Below are 19163 nucleotides of genomic sequence, written 5' to 3' on the forward strand. Positions count from 1 at the left end.
GCTCTCTCTCTCCCCCTCGCTCTCTCCCTCGCGCTCTCTCTCTCTCTCTCTCTCTCTCTCTCTCTCTCTCTCTCTCTCTCTCTCTCTCTCTCTCTCTCTCTCTCTCTCTCTCGCTCTCTCTCGCTCTCTCTCTCTCCCCTCGCTCTCTCTCTCTCTCTCTCTCTCTCGCTCTCTCTCTCGCTCTCTCTCTCTCTCTCTCTCTCTCTCTCTCTCTCTCTCTCTCTCTCTCTCTCTCTCTCTCTCTCTCTCTCTCTCGCTCTCTCTCTCTCCCCCCCTCTCTCTCTCTCTCTCTCTCTCTCTCTCTCTCTCTCTCTCTCTCTCTCTCTCTCTCTCTCTCTCTCTCGCTCTCTCTCCTCTCTCTCTCTCTCTCTCTCTCTCTCTCTCTCTCTCTCTCTCTCTCTCTCTCTCTCTCTCGGGTCGTGTTTGAATCGTGGCCGCTGGGGCGGTGGGGGGCGGTGGGGGGGTCAGAATGCGGGAGTGACGGCGGAGGAATGGCATCAGCTGTATTTGAGGGGACGTCGCTGGTCAACATGTTCGTGAAGGACTGCTGGGTGAACGGCGTCCGCAGACTCATCATCAGCCAACGCGGGGAGGAAGAGGAGTTTTTCGAGATCAGGACTGAATGGTCCGACAGGAACATCTTATACTTGCACCGGAGTTACTCAGATCTGGGGAGACTGTTTAAGAGACTTGCGGAATCCTTCCCTGAGGACAGAGGGGAGCTCTCCAAGTCTCCTCTGATTGAAGGTTTGTAGGGTAAACCTGGAGTCTGTCCACAAAAAAAAAAACCCAAATGAGAGGAGATGATGACTGTGCAATTCGTATTTAATGATCAGGTTGCAGGCATTGAATTATACCTTTTAACCATAGCATCAAGGAGCTGAGTTGCAACACATCCAACAAAAAGATTACTGAACTTTTAAACATCTCTATGACCAACATTTATATGCTCCCCCCCCTCCCCTTCAGACAGCTAAATAATGAACAAAGTCCACTTTAGGATGTCACATTATCAGAGCGATCATGTAGCTGTGGACCTCGGACAACCTCTGCTACCAGTGTAAACATGCTGAGAGGGGTTTTCTATTCGGTGACAGAATCAGCAGAGGTCCTTTACAGCAAGTCTTTTTCCGCCTCTGCCTGGCTTGGAAATGTGTTTCTCCCCGTTTAGCAATCTGCCAGACGTAGTAAAAAGGACGGTCACATGTGAAATGTGAACTGGCAGTCCAGAATCCTTGTCCGGTGAGTTTCTCCTTATCAAGAGAGAGATAACTTGGAGCATGAGTAAAACTGGGTATACCCAGATTCAGTGGATTCTCTTCTAAGTTTGTCGGCCTTTTCCAAATAACAAGTTGGTTTCAATGCAACAATCTTTTTTTCCAAGCGTCCATATAATAACTCTCTGTACGCTGATTCATTTTCACAAAACCGGCCTAGAAAAACGCCTGCACAGTTACGAGCTTTAACCGAATCACTTCTTTCTTTTCTTTTTCAAAACGGTTTCCGTTGTTACGTCAAACGTTATGTCATCTCCTCCGCTGCGACTGTCATGAGTTCAATTTGGTCCATTTCTTCAGCAATTAGTCAAATGCTGCTTTTTTTTATCAGACCTTGTTTTGTCGCAAGCAGCCCATTCATTATCCCGGCCCCGGAAATTTGGATCTCTGACATTGTGGTGCCCTGGCATTGACGCTGGCATTGCGAATGGATTTGGCCGAGCTCCCAGTGTGTGCTGTGTCTGAGATCACCCCCTCGCAGTCTCTTTTGCACTTCTCTTTTGTCTGTGCCCACAGAGCCTACAAGCATGTTTTGGAAACATTCCTTGAGCTGCGACTGGAAGGCCTCGCTTCCTTCCCATGCTTTTCAATAGCTGTCAGAGTATTTTGCACTGCGTTGTTTTGCCTCAGCCTTGTGCAGTGCATTATGGGAAGGGATTTGTTGGCCCTTATGACTACCTTGCACTTGTATTTTTTTTTTAAATCCTTGCATCCGGATTGCAGCTGAGGAGATAAATGAAGCTGTGGGATTGGTGTGGAAGCAGATCTCAAATCTGCGCACCATTACTGGTGACTCGCGAAAGTTTAGTTATGCCACACTGATGGATAGCAAGCCACAACCAGGAGGTGCTTTCTTTAATACCCATCTCAGCTGGATATCTTATGTCCATCCCTACTGATTGGCTCTCGATTGGGAAGTTCTAGCAAAACAAAGTAGCCCAGGCCCTCCTCACGCGCTCCTTCTTCCTCTTGTTTCAAGCCCAACTCGTGTTTTCCTGCTTCTTTGCCGTGCCTAGGCAACGAGGGAGGCGTGCAGAGCTTTCAGGCTGATGTCATTGTGAGAGATGATGACACAAGGGCTGGGAGAGGAGTGGACTACCCATATATAGCACCTGTGGTCTGTGAAGGCATCATAGCACTCCCCCGAAAAAGTAACTCCGGGGTGGGATACATAGAGGAAATGAGGGCTCATATTCTATGTTTGGGGGGCCGCCACCCAGGAATCTAGACACAGACAACACTCGTACAGGAACACAGGGCAATGAGACGGGTCTGGTTTTCTACTGGTGTACTGAAAGGGAAACGATCGTGATTTTTCAAAGTTATCTCTCTCCGTTGTGGGGATAACAATCCATGAGCAGCCATACAACTGAGCGGCCCTCCGTGTGTCTCTGAAACACCACCAAAATTGTGCCGAAAAGGCCACATCGAAAATGGCTTCAATGTACACCGCCACATACAGCTGTTGCAGCAAATGCCGCTGAATGCCATATAAAGATGACAATGAGTGGATTGTCCGACAGTGACATCACCGGCAGACACTTTCCTGCACAATTTTGGCGGCATTTCCAAGAGACAGACACGCAGAAGACTGCGGAAGATTATGGCTCCTAACGGAGCGTTATAACACGATGATACGCTGCTGACATGTAGTTGTCTGATCTGGTGCAGATTGTAGCTGTGTAATAGCATTTAATTTGTACAATAAGTCTGATGACTGTCTAGATAATGTGCATGAGGATGACTCAGAGAGACAGTCTGCTTCCTGTTGTACATTTATTTCTACACTGTTGTTTTAGACGATAGAGGTTTCATCTGCACTGCACTTGGAAAAGAAAAATAAAATAGGTCAGATAAGGGCTAACTCAAGTAGTATATATTTCTGGACACGGTGATGTGTTCAACCACCCTAAATCACATACTGTGACTATGTAATTACTGTTGTTATTATTGGTGCAATTGGTCATGTTATTCCAAAGTAGAATGACTCTTGGCTTTTTGTCCGGACGATCTCCCACAATCTAAGTGAAAGAGTGTGGAGACAACAAACTGTTGGATCTGATAAGCTAGAGTCAGCCACAGACTGAGCCTTTAAATTAGACATGGGGACTGATGATGGCACCAGACAGATTAATCTATGAATGATATCACAGTCAGAGAGAGGGAGAGAGCGAGAGAGAGCGAGAGAGAGGACCTACTGCAGGAGGACCAGTGTGGCCAGGAAGTCCAGACAGGAAATGGACTCTGTCACAGGAAAATGGAGGAAATACTCAGAGGGAGCGCGGTAGGAAAAAAAACACAGCTGTTTTGGTTTCAACAACTTTGATGTAGTTTTTTTTTTCAGAGGACATCCCTTCCCTATAATTTAAGGGATAAACACCCATAAATAGAGTGGGCGAAGAAAACGTATTATGATTCAGATGTTCGATTGTGTTTTCTCTTTAACCTGCTTGTGACATTCGACAGTAGTGCTTAAGGGCCATTTGCACCAGTTGTGTGTGAGTCCTTACTAAGTCTAGCTGTCACCTAAACATTTACCAAGCTGAGATTTACATCGCACTAAATAGCAACTGGGAGGTGTAACTGTATATTATGGCTGACTGCAAGCTACCTCATGGCCAAGCAAATGATTAGCAAGCAATAGAAATAACAATAAGCAATAACAACAAGAAGAGTGTCAGTGAATGTTCTCATTCATCCAGGTCATGGTTATCCAAAGGAATTGAATCGAGTGCAACTGGACTTGGTATATATCCGTGAAGACGTTTCGCCTCTCATCCAAGTGGCTTCATCAGTTCGTGCCTTTCTGACTAGACCAAGCTAGTCTCTTGGATGAGAGGGAAAACGTCTTCACGGATATATACCAAGTCCAGTTGCACTCGATTCAATTCCTTTGGATAACTAGAAGAGTGCACTCAGTAGAGTGCAGATCCCACCTGCGTATCGTCTCTTCTCCGGTGCTTGGACTTAGGTGAAACCCCAGCTGAGGAGTTAGCACTCAATTGTGGTGTAAAACAGGATTTTCAAAGGTTCTGAAACACCATAACCATGAGAGGTTCTTGACCATACAGCCATAAATAACTATGCACAAACATTATTAGGCTGACAGGCCCAGTAGTTTGTGAGAATAGCAGCAGACAGATACATACACGCACGGACAGAAAAACCAGTGTTTTTCCTGCCATTATAAGACTTTTGTGCAGCGCCCAAGTCGGCTGAATGGGCAATATGGGGAAAAAAAGTTTTTAATATGCAGCGCTCAAGCTAAGACATCTACCTAATAAAAACGTTTTGCCTGTCAGTCTGTGGATGCTCAGCCTCCTCGGTGGGCCCTCGCACTAAGGCAACCAAGTCTAACATGAACTTGCACTTTCCAAAAGGAAAAGGTTTGCTATGCGACCATTTTGGTCTGACCCTGTCTTTATTTTCACAATATAATGATAAAGCTTGGGTAAACGGTTTACGCTGGCGCATGCGTGACTCACATCTACGGTTGACTCAGATCAGGTAGTGACAAGAATATGCAACACCTCACATATCTTGGATTATCAAAATTCTTTTTGTAAATGTTGATCATGTCACTGCCCGATCTGAGTCGACCGTGTGCATGGTTGACTCAGATCGGGCAGCAGCAGAGAGCAGCGTTGGTTGAGTGTGCTGGGGGGGTGAATGAAGAGAGGGAGCAACGATAGCGACAACAAACGTTTTTTTAAAGGTCTTGAATCACCGCAAACACGAGAGGTTCTTCATATAACTGTGCACAAACATTTTTAGGCTGATAGGTCCAGTAGTTTGCGTGATTAGCAGCGGACAGACACACAAATCCCCCCTCCTCCACACACACACACACACACACACACATACGACAAAACGAATAATCCCCCCCAGGGGGAGTGTGTCTTATGTTCCCTCAACCCTATTTCATCGAATCCCCCTTAACTTAACCTAACCTACTTCAACCTGATTTAACCTCAACCTCTACCTAACCCTAAACTTAACCCAAATGCTTACCTTAACCTTATCTTAACCGATAGCAAACCTATTTGGTAGCTAACCCACAGGGGTGAGGGAACATAGGGCTGACCCCCTCCAGGCTATCCGCCTGGTGAGGATAACAACAGTAGCAACACAAAGACATGGCCTGCTTAGAGCTTTTGAAACATGAAGCAGCCATTTTGAGTTGGTCTTGTTGATTATTTATTTATTTATTTATTTTGGACCCCCCCCTTTTCCTCCAAATTGTACTTGGCCAATTACCCCACTTTTCCGAGCCATAGTGGTTGCTGCTCCACCCCCTCTGCCGATTCAAGGAGGGCTGCAGACTACCACATGCCTCCTCCGATATATGTGGAGTCACCAGCCGCTTCTTTTCACCTGACAGGAAGGAGTTTCGCCAGGGGGACGTAGCGCGTGGAAGGATCACGCTTTTCCTCCCCGTTCCCACTCCCCCCCCAAACAGGTGCTCCGATCGACCAGAGGAGGCGCTAGTGCAGCGACCAGGACACATACCCACATCCGGCTTCCCACCCGCAGACACAGCCAGTTGTGTCTGTGGGGACGCCCGACCAAGCCGGAGGTAACACGGGGATTCGAACCGGTGACCTCCGTGTTGGTAGGCAACGGAATAGACCGCCACGCCACCCAGACGCCGGTCTTGTTGATGTTTTTAAGTTTAGGGCTACAGGCACAAGCGGGTGGACGTGAATTGATCGCATACGCATGCATCTGCATTTGTAGAACAGCCAATAGGAACGCCCTCTCGCTGAACTGACCCCTGATTGGCTAAAATCTTCAGTCCGTTTTTAAAATCTGAATACAGAGCCGAGAGGAGGTGCAGAAGTCTACTTTCCTCTCAGACCACTTGAGTTACAATATGCTGAAAGGTCATTGTGGAATCTTTTCCCAGTGACGCCATAAAAATCTACCTACCCCAGCTTTAGCAGTGGAATAACTTCTCTAATCTGTTTATAGAAAAAACAGAACCGCAAGTCACACTGGGTGGGGCGGTGGGGGGGATAACGTCTCGGAGGACAAGTAATCATCATGCTTGGTTTCGGTTTAAGATGTTAACCGCCTTGTATGTTGTTGCGTCGTCTCAATCTTGGCCCTATCCTCAGTAGTTGGTGTCTGGTTTGATCACAAGGCCTTCGGTGCGCTGAAGAGTCAACAGATCTATAACAGGCAGGGATGGTCACATGTAATCAATGCCTACTATGATAGAAAGTACTATAAACCTAATTTCTCAAGCCCAATATAGTTTTGCCATGCTGCCTGAGAATGTTCCCGTTTTTCTCCAGAAGTGATTTCTAAGATTAAGAATAAACTTTTTTTTTTACTAAGTTATTTTTAAAACATAGCTCACAAAGTGGCTTTACTGGGAAAAGTAAAACAGCCACACAAAAAAAATGGAAATCTCCGGAACACAAGAATGTGATCGCAGTATCGGTTTGGGGTGGGGTGGAGGTTTCAGAGGATTGTCTCATGATGTTTAATGGTCTCGTCACTCTTCAGTGGCCCTTGAGCGTGATGTGGTCCTTGCGGAGCCTCATAAATGGAGGCCAGGAAATTTACAGAGCGTTGCGTCACGTTCTGTCACGCCTCGCCTCTGTGTCACACCGGCTTCTTCCTGGCTTCTCTTTGTCTGTACCACTTACATCGCACAAAGGCCTCATCGGTGTGGTTTGTGGTCATCGTCATCCTCCTCCGCACACCCATCCCTTAGTCAGCAGGCCTCTAAACGATGTTTTGCTGAGTAATAGGTTATAAAAGCACCGTGCTGCTAAATGTGTTGGTTTTATCCACAGTGTTTTGTGCTTCCACGGCCCCATGAACTTAACTCCTCGTATGAGCTGTGCTTCAGTAGACATCACGGGTGTTAATTATAATGTTATTCATGATATTTGTGGTGTATTTTACCAAACACTGTAGATATCTTCCTCAATACGTCAGCTGTTGTCGGGCTGGGCGCACAATTCAATATAATTAGTTTGTCATCATTCAGTGGTGTAGTATTGCGATCAAATGTTGATGTCATATCATATTTTGTTATCTTAATCGATGATCACGAAAACCCATCACCTGAAATATCAATACAAAATGAGGTCTGAAATAATTTAGGGAGTACAATTTGAAAACTAGTTTTGGTTTGATATGGTACTTTACATGACCAAATAGTTAAGCATGATGACCCTCGGTTTGACTCTTAAACACGATATTTTAGTACATGTAAGTGCATATTGTGATATATATGAATATAGTGTACAATTTTCAATGAGATATTTTGAGAATGATATTTTCCATATCTTTTGTATCTTGCTGCAACCCCTTGTAATTGCCCGCCAAAAGAGAAATATTTGCACCTCTGTGCACAACTTCATAGAATCCGTGTTTATGGAGCGCTTACGCTTTTATTCTGAAGAAAATGTCAGCCTATTTCAAACAGTTATTCTGGGCAAGTATTGTTAAGAAAAAGGTTACTACATTCAACAGATAGTTGATATTTGCCATATTTTGTATAGCAATTGTAGTAACCTTTTTAGAGAGAGGAGTTTAATTCAACCCTTGCTTATCATTGTGTGTCCTGACCTATGGATGGTTAAAAGTCTTATGGTTACAAAGGTCACAGCAGCTGCCCTTTGTTTTAGCCCATGCACAGATCCAGTTCGCCTCATATTCAACATGTGGCATTGAGCTCTATGGTGGTGGTTTACATCGATATCTAAATATCAATAGAGCTATGCATCTATATATCAATATAGGCACCATATATCCACATATCTATATCTATATCTATATCTATATATACTTTACTGTAAAAGTCCCCAAGTCAGTATAATCTGTGTATACTGGGAAGACTATGCACTAAAGATCATTTGTTTGAAACCCTAGTAGGTTAGGGTTTGTGTAATCCTAACCTGATTGTCTGACAGAAAAGAAGAGGCATCCGGGTGGCGTAGCAGTCCATTTTGTTGCCTGCCAACATGGGGATCGTCGGTTCGAATCCCCGTGTTACCTCCGGCTTGGTCGGGCGTCCCTACAGACACAATTGGCCATGTCTGCGGGTGGGAAACCAGATGTGGGTATGTGTCCTGGTCGCTGCACCAGTGCCTCCTCTGGCCGGTCAGGGTGCTTGTTCGGGGGTGGGGGGACTGTGGGGAATAGCGTGATCCTCCCATGCGCTACACCCCCCTGGTGAAACTCCTCACTGTCAGGTGAAAAGAAGCAGCTGGCAACTCCACACGTATCAGGGGAAGCATGTGGTAGTCTGCAGCCTTCCTCAGATCGGCAGAGGGGGTGGAGCAGCGACCAGGACGGCTCAGGAGAGTGTCCGGATACAATTGGGGAGAAAAAGGGGGAAAATGAAAAAAGAAAAAAAGAAGAGTATAGTGTATTTAATTTCCATCGTACCAGATTGGTGCTTTAATGTGTAAATATCTGTTTGCTTATTTCTAGGAATGCTGAAGATCAAAGGGACAAATGATATTGAGGTGAAGCTGAATGAGGTGGAGAGGCTGCTGAAGAACGCAATCAACATGCCTTGGAAGGTTGGTCACTTAGCTTCTACCTTCCACAAACTATCTTGTCTCGACATCAGCATGGTTACTGTGTACTGGAATATACATAGAGCAGGGCACCTAAGACCCCGTAAGACTGTTGGGCCTAGGGGATCTGCATTAGGCTAACGGGTGGATGTTGAGCTTTTCCTGTATTGAAAGATTTTGAATTCATTCTAACACAATCAGTCTTAAAACATGCCACATGCAACTAACTGTTAATATTTCATGATGCTCCACATGTAGACTAAACTACTCAAAAACCTCATTCCCCAGTATTCCCGGTCGGAGGTGATGCTGACATTCTTTGAGCGGTCACCACTTGACCAGGTACTAAGGAACGACAAAGTCCACAGAATCCAACCTTGCTTTCAAAGCCCAATGAAGATATCAGGTAGGTCTGCAGTTCGCTTGTGAAGCGTAAAACTCAATTCCTGCAGCAAAACGAACTGAAGTTGCAAAATCACCCGCGACCTCCTTTGCATATCTATACTATACCAGCCAATGTAATCATGCACTCTGCATCTTTTAGAGATCATGCGGTCAAATGGTTTTTGTCTGGCCAATACAGAGACGATCGTATTTGATCAGAGTCTCCCCGAGGACAAAGAGAGGCCTTCATCCACTGATTCAGGCGAACATACGTGAGTAACTGAAAAATTGTCAGTTGTCTTTTAACCTGCTTGCTCCTGTAGCTAATAATAATCCTGTTCCATCCATTGCCAGACTGACCTGTGTTGTTCTGAATGTCTTCTGTGACGTTTCGCATGTATTAATTTGAAGCCCTCGAGTGTGAGTGCCTCACTTTCTGTGAGATTCCTTGAATACACACTAATCCCAGGATACCCCCCCTTCCCCCAACACACACACATACACACACAGCAGGAAGTGTCTGTATTGCACCTCTTCCTTCCCTGGGTGTGTGTGTACGAAGCCAACGGGGAACAAAGTCCTTTTTGAGAGTACTCATAAAACAAGACTTCATCATTCATGAATGGTTGAGAATTTTTAGATGATCACAGTTCTGTGTGAAAGCTTTCTGATAACGGGCTCTCACCCTCTGGGTATCAAAGCCCCCATCTGACTATGGTACCGTGAAGGCTGAATTAGACATTGGTCCAATTAACACAGGCCCTTTGTGTTCAAATCAAAAGCACTGAACTGTTTTGATGACTTGGCTGAATTACACAGGTTCAGTGTGTCCAATTAGTAACGTGCCTTACCTTCCTGTGCCAGGTATGAGGATGGGACAGAGTTCTTGCCAGCGGAACCAGACCTGTGCGACGAGGAAACAGAGCCCTATGTCACCAACCTCTCCTACTACCACCTGGTCCCCTTTGAAACTGACATTCTCGAGTGACGCGCTGCCGCAATGCCTGCTGGGGAATGGATGGTTGACGCCGATGCTGAGGAACACATGCAATTCAATGAAACCTGCCTATGCAATGCTCTGTCCGGTGGTCAAGAAGGCTAGGGGCACACAGCTGGCTAAAATGCAATGCGGCTGCTGCTTATGTGTGCAGGTTTGCAGGAGGGCTTTTCCCCAGCCGGAGAAAGCGAAGGTTGAGGAGCTTCACGGATGTGCAGTATACAGAAAGACCGAATGAATGCAACAGCAGTACCACAGGCATTATTTGTCCTCTACTGCTGTCAGTGATATCACCGGTGTGCTTCATCTTGCAGCCTTACGTTAATGTCTCAAAGTCAAGACTAGATGGGATTATACTATGGTCTCCACCATTGAACTGCTCCCCACAGTGTGTCCACACTTGGCTGCCACTTTGCCCAATTTTTTATCCACTTGTGGCAACGTGCAGCACCGTGAGCTTCGTGTATGAGATGTGGCTCTAAAACAGCAAGGAATTGAGCTGTCTCTGTTATACCAGCATGCAACTTCCTGTTTTGCTGCAGTTATATTGAATTGTTTCTTGGATCTGATAAGATTCAGGAGAAACTTGCTTGGTTAAAACTTCCTTGATTTTGGTCTCTGGCAACAGACATGCAATCATGAGCAGATCTTAGTGGAAATATATAAGATAAAACAATACAAGTCATAGAAGCATCTGCAAGATGTTTAACATCTTGTACAAAACATGTGTTGCTTGGGTGGCGCAGTGGACTAGCGCGCTACCGGCCCAGCGTTGCCTCCGGCTTCGATGGGCGGTGCAGGGAACAAATTGGCAGAGATCCTGCGTGAGGACCCGCCAGGGGTAATGTGAGCCTCTTTCTGTGAATCGTTTTGGATTAAAGCATCTGCTAAACATTGAGCTAACTCTCATTGAGTGTGATATAAATTATAATCAAACATGATATCTTTCTCCCTCCGGCCCCTTGTATGGTGAAGGCCTGTGACCCAAGCCTTTTGTTGGTCCCTGCAACCAATGTCCAGTTAAAGAATATTGAACATAGAGATTTAACTATATTGAATTGAAGTGTTGATGAATTGTGACTGGGTGGGTTGGGGGGAAGGGGGGGTGTCCTTCTCTTTAGATAAGATTTTATGCAGCCCGCTTTGGCGTTAGAGTAGTTTGATCAGACTATCAACATGTTTTTATTAAACAAATAACTTGGTTTTTTTCTTTACAGATTTGAATTTGACTGTTTTTGTTGAATTTTGGGGTCAAATTAATCATCTCGATTCTGTCTTTACCGTGTGACGAAGGGCAAAAACCATTTTGCCGGCGAGTCAAGGCTATAGTATCTGACCCACTGTTGCTGTAGTGTGAGAGGGTTCGTGGGAGTCGAACCTTCAGCTCGCTGCGGAGAAACAAATCATGCCTTTATCTAAAGGCAACAAATGACCATGCTGTGCTAAAATCGGTCTATAAGGAAAGTGTGTGAAGTACAAGGCAAACACTTTACTGTTTCATGTGTGTATTATTACTGTTGCCACAATAAGGAGGGCGTGCTGCGATTGCACAAAATTGTGTGCAAACTTTGTCCTTTTTTGCCACATCGATTAGTGGACTAATCAAAATCAAAACCATGAAGCTCCATGGTTTCTTCAGCTGGCATTGGAATAAACTTTTATGTCTAAAATCAGAGTGAGAAAATTAATACCTTTTTTTCTGTTGTAATGGGATTTTTGTGTTTTTTGCATTTTCGTACTAAAGCTGACATGAATATGAATTTTTTTGTGACATTTAATTATCTTCTGCTTAATATCATGTCTTTCTGTATACATAGGAAACTTGGCCCGTGGGGCTTTACCGAGACTGTCCTGCTCGTGAGTCTATTTAGTAACACAGTCATGCTCCCTACACGGCCCGTGAGAAAGCGCAGCTCTTTCTCAGGGTGAGAAACCATCCCACACGTCTGTTTCTCCATTTACTTCAAGGAGGAGAGACTAAATAGGAGGAGGAGGCACATTGTTTGAATGTTCTTCAGACGCTGATTTCCTGGAGGAAAACTAGCATTGAATACTCCCGGGTAGAAAGTCAGACGCAGTACGATCGCAATGACGAGTATGTTCGAGTTGTTTTGACTCCATTCTGAGAGAAAGAGTGGGATTTTTGTTTTTCGGTGTCATGACATTTTTCCTCGTTTTCATTTTTAGGTGTAATCCCAGGGTCAAGGTCTCTGCTTTCATAATCTCCATGCGGTTATGGTACAACCAAATTTGTGCATTGTAGGGGACAGGCTGACCAAGTGCTGGTGCTCTACTTTTAGTCACTTTCAGAACATATCTTAATACACGAGTGAGGTTTAGGAGTAGGATTTTTTAAAAATACTGTTTTGATAACATGGAAAAATGTTACAAAAACAACTTATTTATTTTTTCAAGCCACAGACTCACATCCCAAAGCTAACCATGCTCTACCTGTTTTCTTGTATTTGTACGTTTTTATTGTCATTTTAAGATCTTTTTGGGCTCTACAAATGCCTAAGAAGGTTTGAATGAACATAATTTCTGTTGTCAACCTTAAAAAAATGCATTCCCTGTGTGGTATTATGTGTGACAACCTGACAAATATCAGTATTCGATCGTTATGGTTTTCAGTGCTTCCTAACATGAATAAATACGTTTTTAATGAAATAAGCAACGTTTGGTACATTTTGTACGAGCATCACAAGTTCACATTATTACATTTTCCAGCTATCAGGGGTACTGCGTTTAAGAGGTTGGCTTGCTGCCCATCTTTACTGTCATATATCGCCATCTGGTGGCAAGAATTAGTAAGGCACTAAATATTCCCCGCGACAAATAGCACAGTACCATAAACCTGATCGAAATACACACACAATACAATAAACATATAACTTTGTCAAATGAAAACCATTAAATGAGTCTAATAAAATTACTTCTGCCGGACATCACGTTATTCCTCTCGGTAGTCAATTCAGATGTGAAGTGACGTCCCAATAATGCGGGAATAGCACGCGTCTCAAATTGTTTGATGGAATTCGCCTTCGCAATTTAAAATCTCTCCGATTTAGAATATAAAACCAGTCAACTGTTACAATAGGTTAATGTGACCGATACTTATAAATCTTATCAATATACGTATACGAGATAGACTGATTAATAAAGTTTAAATAAACTGTTCAGGATGCTGCGTAATCTCGCGCATGCGCAGTCCAGAGGGGTTTAGCTGCTGCCGCCTGTATTTCCTGCTTTGCTGTTTCCACTCGGAACGATGGCAGAAGTGAAAGCTTCCTTCTTTTGTGGAGGTACATGCATCTTTCAGACTACACTGTGTGTTTCATGCTTTATTCGCACGGTTTACCGAGAAAAGCTTGTGGCCTCGTAACTGTGAAGCAAATTCAGACAGAGTTAGCCTGGACGACAGCTCAGCCGGTGATGCTTCAGTCATGAGGTTTCTGGGCAGTGGGTTTGCAGAATTCATAGTAAGCTCTTGTGTTCACTATGTATTAAACGGCGTTTGACGCAATGCATTTTGCTTCTTTTGCCATTGTAGTTTTAACGGTTTTCCTAAGTTCAGCGGTGCTTGCAGTTGTTGAAGACCTAGATGACACGTAAGTGATGCTCTCCGGAATGTTTCCTGGCACCGTTATATTATAACATGCTGATTGACTGGAGCACTACCAGTTAGAGGACGCTAGAATAATTCCTGTGAATGTGCAAAATCAGCTTTTAGCTCAGTGTGTGTCTGTAAAAGACTGACTGACACAAACACACACACACACACACACACACACACGGATTAAAGCTTCATTCTGCCAATGTAATTATTCCGTTTGTATTAGGAGTGACTGATGACTCAATAAGTATCTCAAACTAGCAACGTTTAATAGACTCAAGTTGATATTGTATCTTCTGAAGGCAACATTCTTGTAGAGAGAACAAAATAGGTTCCTACTTTATAATACTTCATAATGCTTTGCGTTATGCGGCCTTTGGCTGCAAAGCATGTAGAGACTAATTATATCCAGTTACTTGGGGTGGTGGTCTTTGTATGTGCTTGTATGTATGTATGTATGTATGTGTGTGGGGGGGGTGAGGGGAATCTCGCATTCTTTTAATTGTTGTTTAAACATTCTTTTTAGAAGTATTTTATAATGAGGCATAAATGACTGGCTGATATGTCCAAACTGTTTCAGCTCAAAATAGGTGTTTTTCCAGGATTCACGTGCCTCCTGGAAAACCTGGAAATTTCTTGACTAGTTTTCCAGTGATGGGAAAACACCTGGAAAATTATAAATTCGATCAAATGTCCTGAAATATTGAAGTCAGGGAAAATTGTAAAAACGAATTTATAGAATTGTATTTTCCCCTCTCACTTAAATTGCATATTTGTAGCTATGATTTCAGCTGAAAATGCATATTTTTAGCCATATTTTTTTTTGCTGCAAATATTACATATCATTGTTTGAAGATTGAGGCTGTGTTCAGTGACCAGGTAAAAGTTACAAAGTCCATTTAGAGACTGTACTCATACTTATTATGGAATAATATGACCTTCTGTAAGGAAAGTTGTTATGTATATCTGAGGAAAAGATGTGAAACATGTCCTTGAAAATGATTGCTTAAAAAACGGGAACCTTGATTTTTTTGCTCTTCCAACAGATTTAAAGACACCAGAGTGGATGATATCTGGCTTGTTGATGTGAGTCTGACATTACACACACACACACACATAGATACACACACACACACACACACACACAGATACACAACATGGTATGGGTCCATTCAGCGATTGCTTTACTCCGTGTCCCTGATGCCGCTGTCCAGCTTATCCCTTACGGAAGTAGCAGTGGTGGGGATGAGTTGAAGGAGGGTGGGGGTTTGAGGGGGAGTGGTTCGTGTGGTGATGCAAACTTTGCACAGTGTGTGTTTAGTGAATGACAAGTCATGCATGTAGGGCGAAGCCAGGGGGCTTGGAGGGGTTTATATAGGCGTTCATGTCTGAGCCCCCAAGCATATCAAGGTCTAGCACCCAAAGCTGCTTACAATCCTAGTTTTGATGGGGAAAGCTAGGTTGAGCATTAGGAAGTGATGATTACAGGGACAGCAGTTGTGTGCCTGGTTCACTATTACTTGCAAAGGCACACATCCACATTACAGTATATATAGAACTGTAGTGTATGTGTGTGTTTGATGATGGTCCTAAATCATGGAAAAAAGAATTGTGTTTCATCAGGGAAGTTATTATACTGCATGTGATGTAGAGCTGCAGATTGGCAAGAATCTGGCGATACGGTATGTGTCACAATACAGGGGTTACAATTCAATATATTGCGATACTGTAAGCAAGGCGATATAGTTCAGTTTCCTAGGCCTGTGTTCATGCTACTACCCGTCTCGGTTAACGTTACGTTGGAGTGGAAGAGAGTCAAATGGCTGAAGATCGATTACAACACTGCTGTCTATCGGTCAGGGGTTTACACACAACACAAAATGAACCACTGTACGCCATGAATCTTTGCATGTGAACTATTAATTATAGCGATTTTGAGAATTGATACAGTATCACAAAACATAATATCATGATCCTCAAGTGTATCGGTATTTTCTTACACCCCTAATGTGATACTATCTGTCTGTCTGTCTACCTCAAACTTAGATGATTTGTGTGACATGAAGGATATCACCTAAAGCTTGTTAACTTTTACTGGCCCTTTTCAGTTCTATGCACCATGGTGTGGGTATTGTAAAAAACTGGAGCCAGTTTGGTCTGATGTTGGTGCCGAGTTGAAGCGCTCCGGGTCTCCCGTCCGAGTGGGGAAGATGGATGCCACTGCATACCCTGGTGAGTAAAAGATGCTGTGCATCACATTCTTCCCTTTCAACATAAACTCAAACGCAAAGTCGATTCTTTCAGCCTCATGCCATTAGCTTACAGTTATTTATGTCAAACAAGAAAACGAGAGAAAAAAAGCATAAACAAGGCAGTCAGTAAGGGGCATGTATGTAGAATAGCACTGGATTGCCGTCATTGCATACAAACAAAAAAGGGACTCAATGTGATCCATTCTAATGTTGGACCTTACCACAATGTGGGGTGTTTTGGGGCGTTCTCACACCTCTAGTCCATTTGGTCTGAATCAGTGGATGAGTTGCTACTTAGTTGCATTTTCCTTTTGGTTTGGTTTGGTTTCATGTGGCAAAATTTCAAGTGAACCAAAATGCATCAACAAAAGCCACGTGGGAGCTGTCACTCTGCTCATTGGTCAGAAATCTCGCAGGGTTGGCGGGCGGAGAAAGGAGAGTTCGTTTTTCTTCTGGGATAGCTATACAAAATGGACCATCGGCAGAATTGGCATTTGTTCATAATTGCGGTCATCGTTTGGGCCATATACCAAGCCAAAATATGCGAGCAGAATGGCACATTTGAACGCACTTCAAGGCAACGCCTAGAAGTGCGTTCAAATGTGTTGCTCCACGTTATGTGAAGAAGACGTGCGATGACAGGAGCCGATTTAATCCAAAAATGCGCACTGCTTCCTGTAGTTGGGTCGGATCACATTCTTACCCAAATGAACCGTACCAGAGTGCGTTTGTAACCAGTCCAAGAACGCCTCTTCAACGAGGTCTCGATCCTGTTGTTTTTGATCCGCACCCGAGTGCGATTGCTGTGTTTACACCTGCCTAAACAAACCGCACCAAGGGGTAAACACTCCAGGGTTTGATTCAACCGAACTAAACAAGACGGGTGTGAAAACGCCCTTTGATAAAGCCATTGCAGGTATGGGTGGAATCAAGGTAAAAAAATCATATACTGATGGACATTGACAGAAATGTATGGCTTGGCATGCACTGTCTTATGCTGGTTTATTGGAGCCTATACCACTTGTGTAGGGGCATAGTCATAATTGTGAATTCAGTATGTAATGCACATCATTGATGGGAGTATCATTTGTGGTTTCGTCTTTACACAGCTGTGAGGAAATAGATCTGGGTAAGAAGGTAGGCCCATTTCCTGCCCTCCCAACTGACAGGAACTGAAAAGGGGTGTGCTTGATTTTTGCTTGGATATGGGTTTAGGTTAAGCAGACTACAATACTGTACCTGCCATCTTCCCTGTGTGGCGGTCATAGCCAGTCGAGATGATACAGGCAATCTTTTCCGTCATCCAACGACTCAGTGTATCGCTGAGCATTAGGAAACCAGGAAAGAAAAAACATACACTTTCACAGCTGTGAACGCTCCTTAATCTCTCTCCTCAACCACCTTATCCCAGCTGGACCAGGGATTCAACTCTCGAGCCTTTTGACAACATGGTCACACCTCTTACCTTGAATTATAATCATACCCGGATGTCACACAAAAGTCAAAATGTGCCAGTGTTAAATTTGCCTCAAATACAACAGACTGGCTGCTCCTTTGAAAAGACTTGCAGGAAATGGGCCACACTATTTTTATCCCTAAAACACTGTTCTATTGCAAAACACATACTATCTCAATTCATTTACAGTCCAAAATTGTAAACATACCTTGTATTTTACATCATATCAACCAAAAATGTTTTATCAAGCTGTGTTTTTCACTTCCATCCCTGCAAGTATTACAGTACTCTACTCTCTTCTTGCCCATGCATTTATAGTTGGAAATATTTTCCGCTAATAAAATAGATATACACACACAAGTGTAAAATGGTTCTCCTTTTAAAAGGTAATTGACATTAACCCTCCTATACAGGCTACGCTAGTCTGTGTCTGAGATAATTTTCTTTTCTATTTTGCAGGAATTGCATCAGAGTTCGGTGTTCGGGGCTACCCAACAATAAAACTGTAAGTATCGTTCATTGCACATTCCCACAAAACTGTGTTGTTTATTGATGGGAACTTTTGAAATGTCAGGAAAGATGGCAATGTATTTTCCGAGCTAATGATGCAATAAAGAGCTTTCTGGGTCCATTTAACACAGTTTAATATTAGAAAGTGACTGTTTGTGACAACATTTACTTTACCAGGGGGAATCTACTAACTTTGTTCCTTGTTTATGTGATGCAATAAGAATGATAAAACGCTAGGAAAAATTAAATGAGTCTTTTTAATAAATCAGCTGGAGATAAGATAAAGAGATGGTTTCATGTTATTGGCAGCCATCTCTTTATATGAGTGTGTTTACTTCTTCTTTTTTTTTAACGATAGTTATTTTTTAGCTTTTATTGCTGTTCTTCCCTCTCATGCTGTGTACATAGTATGTCACCTCGGGGTTTTATCCCTTGGAGAATTCATGAGGGGACCTAATCAAGTGGGAATCCTGTTGTTGTCACTTACAGGACGAATGCTAAGCTAATTGTGTTCACAGGTTGTTGCGCTGATTATTTTTAATTGAAAGTTGGTATTCTGGGGTGTCTGGATGGTGTGGCGGTCTATTCCGTTGCCTACCAACATGGGGATCGCCTGTTTGGATCCCCGTGTTACCTCCGGCTTGGTCGGGCGTCCCTACAGACACAATTGGCTGTGTCTGCAGGTGGGAATCCAGATGTGGGTATGTGTCCTGGTCGTTGCACTAGCGCCTCCTCTGGTCGGGTCAGGGCACCTGTTCAGGGGGGAAGGGGGAACTGGGGGGAATAGCGTGATCCTTCCACATGCTACATCCCCCTGGTGAAACTCCTCACTGTCAGGTGAAAAGAAGCGGCAAGAGAGGGGCAATTGGCAGGATACAATTGGGGGAAAAAAAGGGGGGGATTTGATATTCCTGGGTGCAGCTTTATGACGTGGTGAACAGTGTGTCTGAATGGAGAAGAGCGCTTTAAAATAAAACCTTTAGAAAATAATAAAATGTGTGCCAACTTGGCCTTGTGGATTCTGGAAGACATCGGTATTTAAATCGGTGCTCTACCTAACGTGTGGTAGACTTCCTCCATCTTCCCCTTCAGCTGTTCTGTTCCAGGTCCACATTAGGAATAGTTTTTTTCCT

The 19163-nt window shown here is 43.8% G+C and overlaps 2 protein-coding genes across 3 annotated transcripts in view; both read left to right on the top strand.

Moving 5' to 3' along the window:
- The first annotated feature begins 464 nt into the window (after nt 1-464).
- pxdc1b (PX domain containing 1b) lies at nt 465-12858 on the top strand. 2 transcript variants are annotated; one of them, XM_056299610.1, is made up of 5 exons: nt 465-747; nt 8730-8821; nt 9107-9224; nt 9363-9474; nt 10067-12858. In XM_056299610.1, exons 1-5 carry the CDS (start codon nt 492-494, stop codon nt 10188-10190), a joined length of 702 nt encoding a protein of 233 aa, XP_056155585.1. In that variant the 5' UTR covers nt 465-491; the 3' UTR covers nt 10191-12858. The 2 variants fall into 2 exon arrangements, with proteins under 2 accessions (XP_056155585.1, XP_056155586.1); XM_056299611.1 differs by having other exon boundaries at nt 9402-9474.
- Nucleotides 12859-13428: 570 nt separating this feature from the next.
- Nucleotides 13429-19163, top strand: part of LOC130129533 (protein disulfide-isomerase TMX3-like) — a 32456-nt gene continuing 26721 nt past the window's right edge. Inside the window, exons 1-5 of the mRNA XM_056299094.1 lie at nt 13429-13501; nt 13750-13807; nt 14859-14898; nt 15921-16044; nt 17980-18025. Coding sequence (XP_056155069.1) covers nt 13468-13501; nt 13750-13807; nt 14859-14898; nt 15921-16044; nt 17980-18025 — 302 coding nt within the window. The 5' untranslated portion in view covers nt 13429-13467. The remainder of the gene's footprint in view (nt 13502-13749; nt 13808-14858; nt 14899-15920; nt 16045-17979; nt 18026-19163) is intronic.

This window comes from Lampris incognitus, chromosome 19, assembly GCF_029633865.1.
Source record: "Lampris incognitus isolate fLamInc1 chromosome 19, fLamInc1.hap2, whole genome shotgun sequence".
NCBI classification, from domain to species: domain Eukaryota; kingdom Metazoa; phylum Chordata; class Actinopteri; order Lampriformes; family Lampridae; genus Lampris; species Lampris incognitus.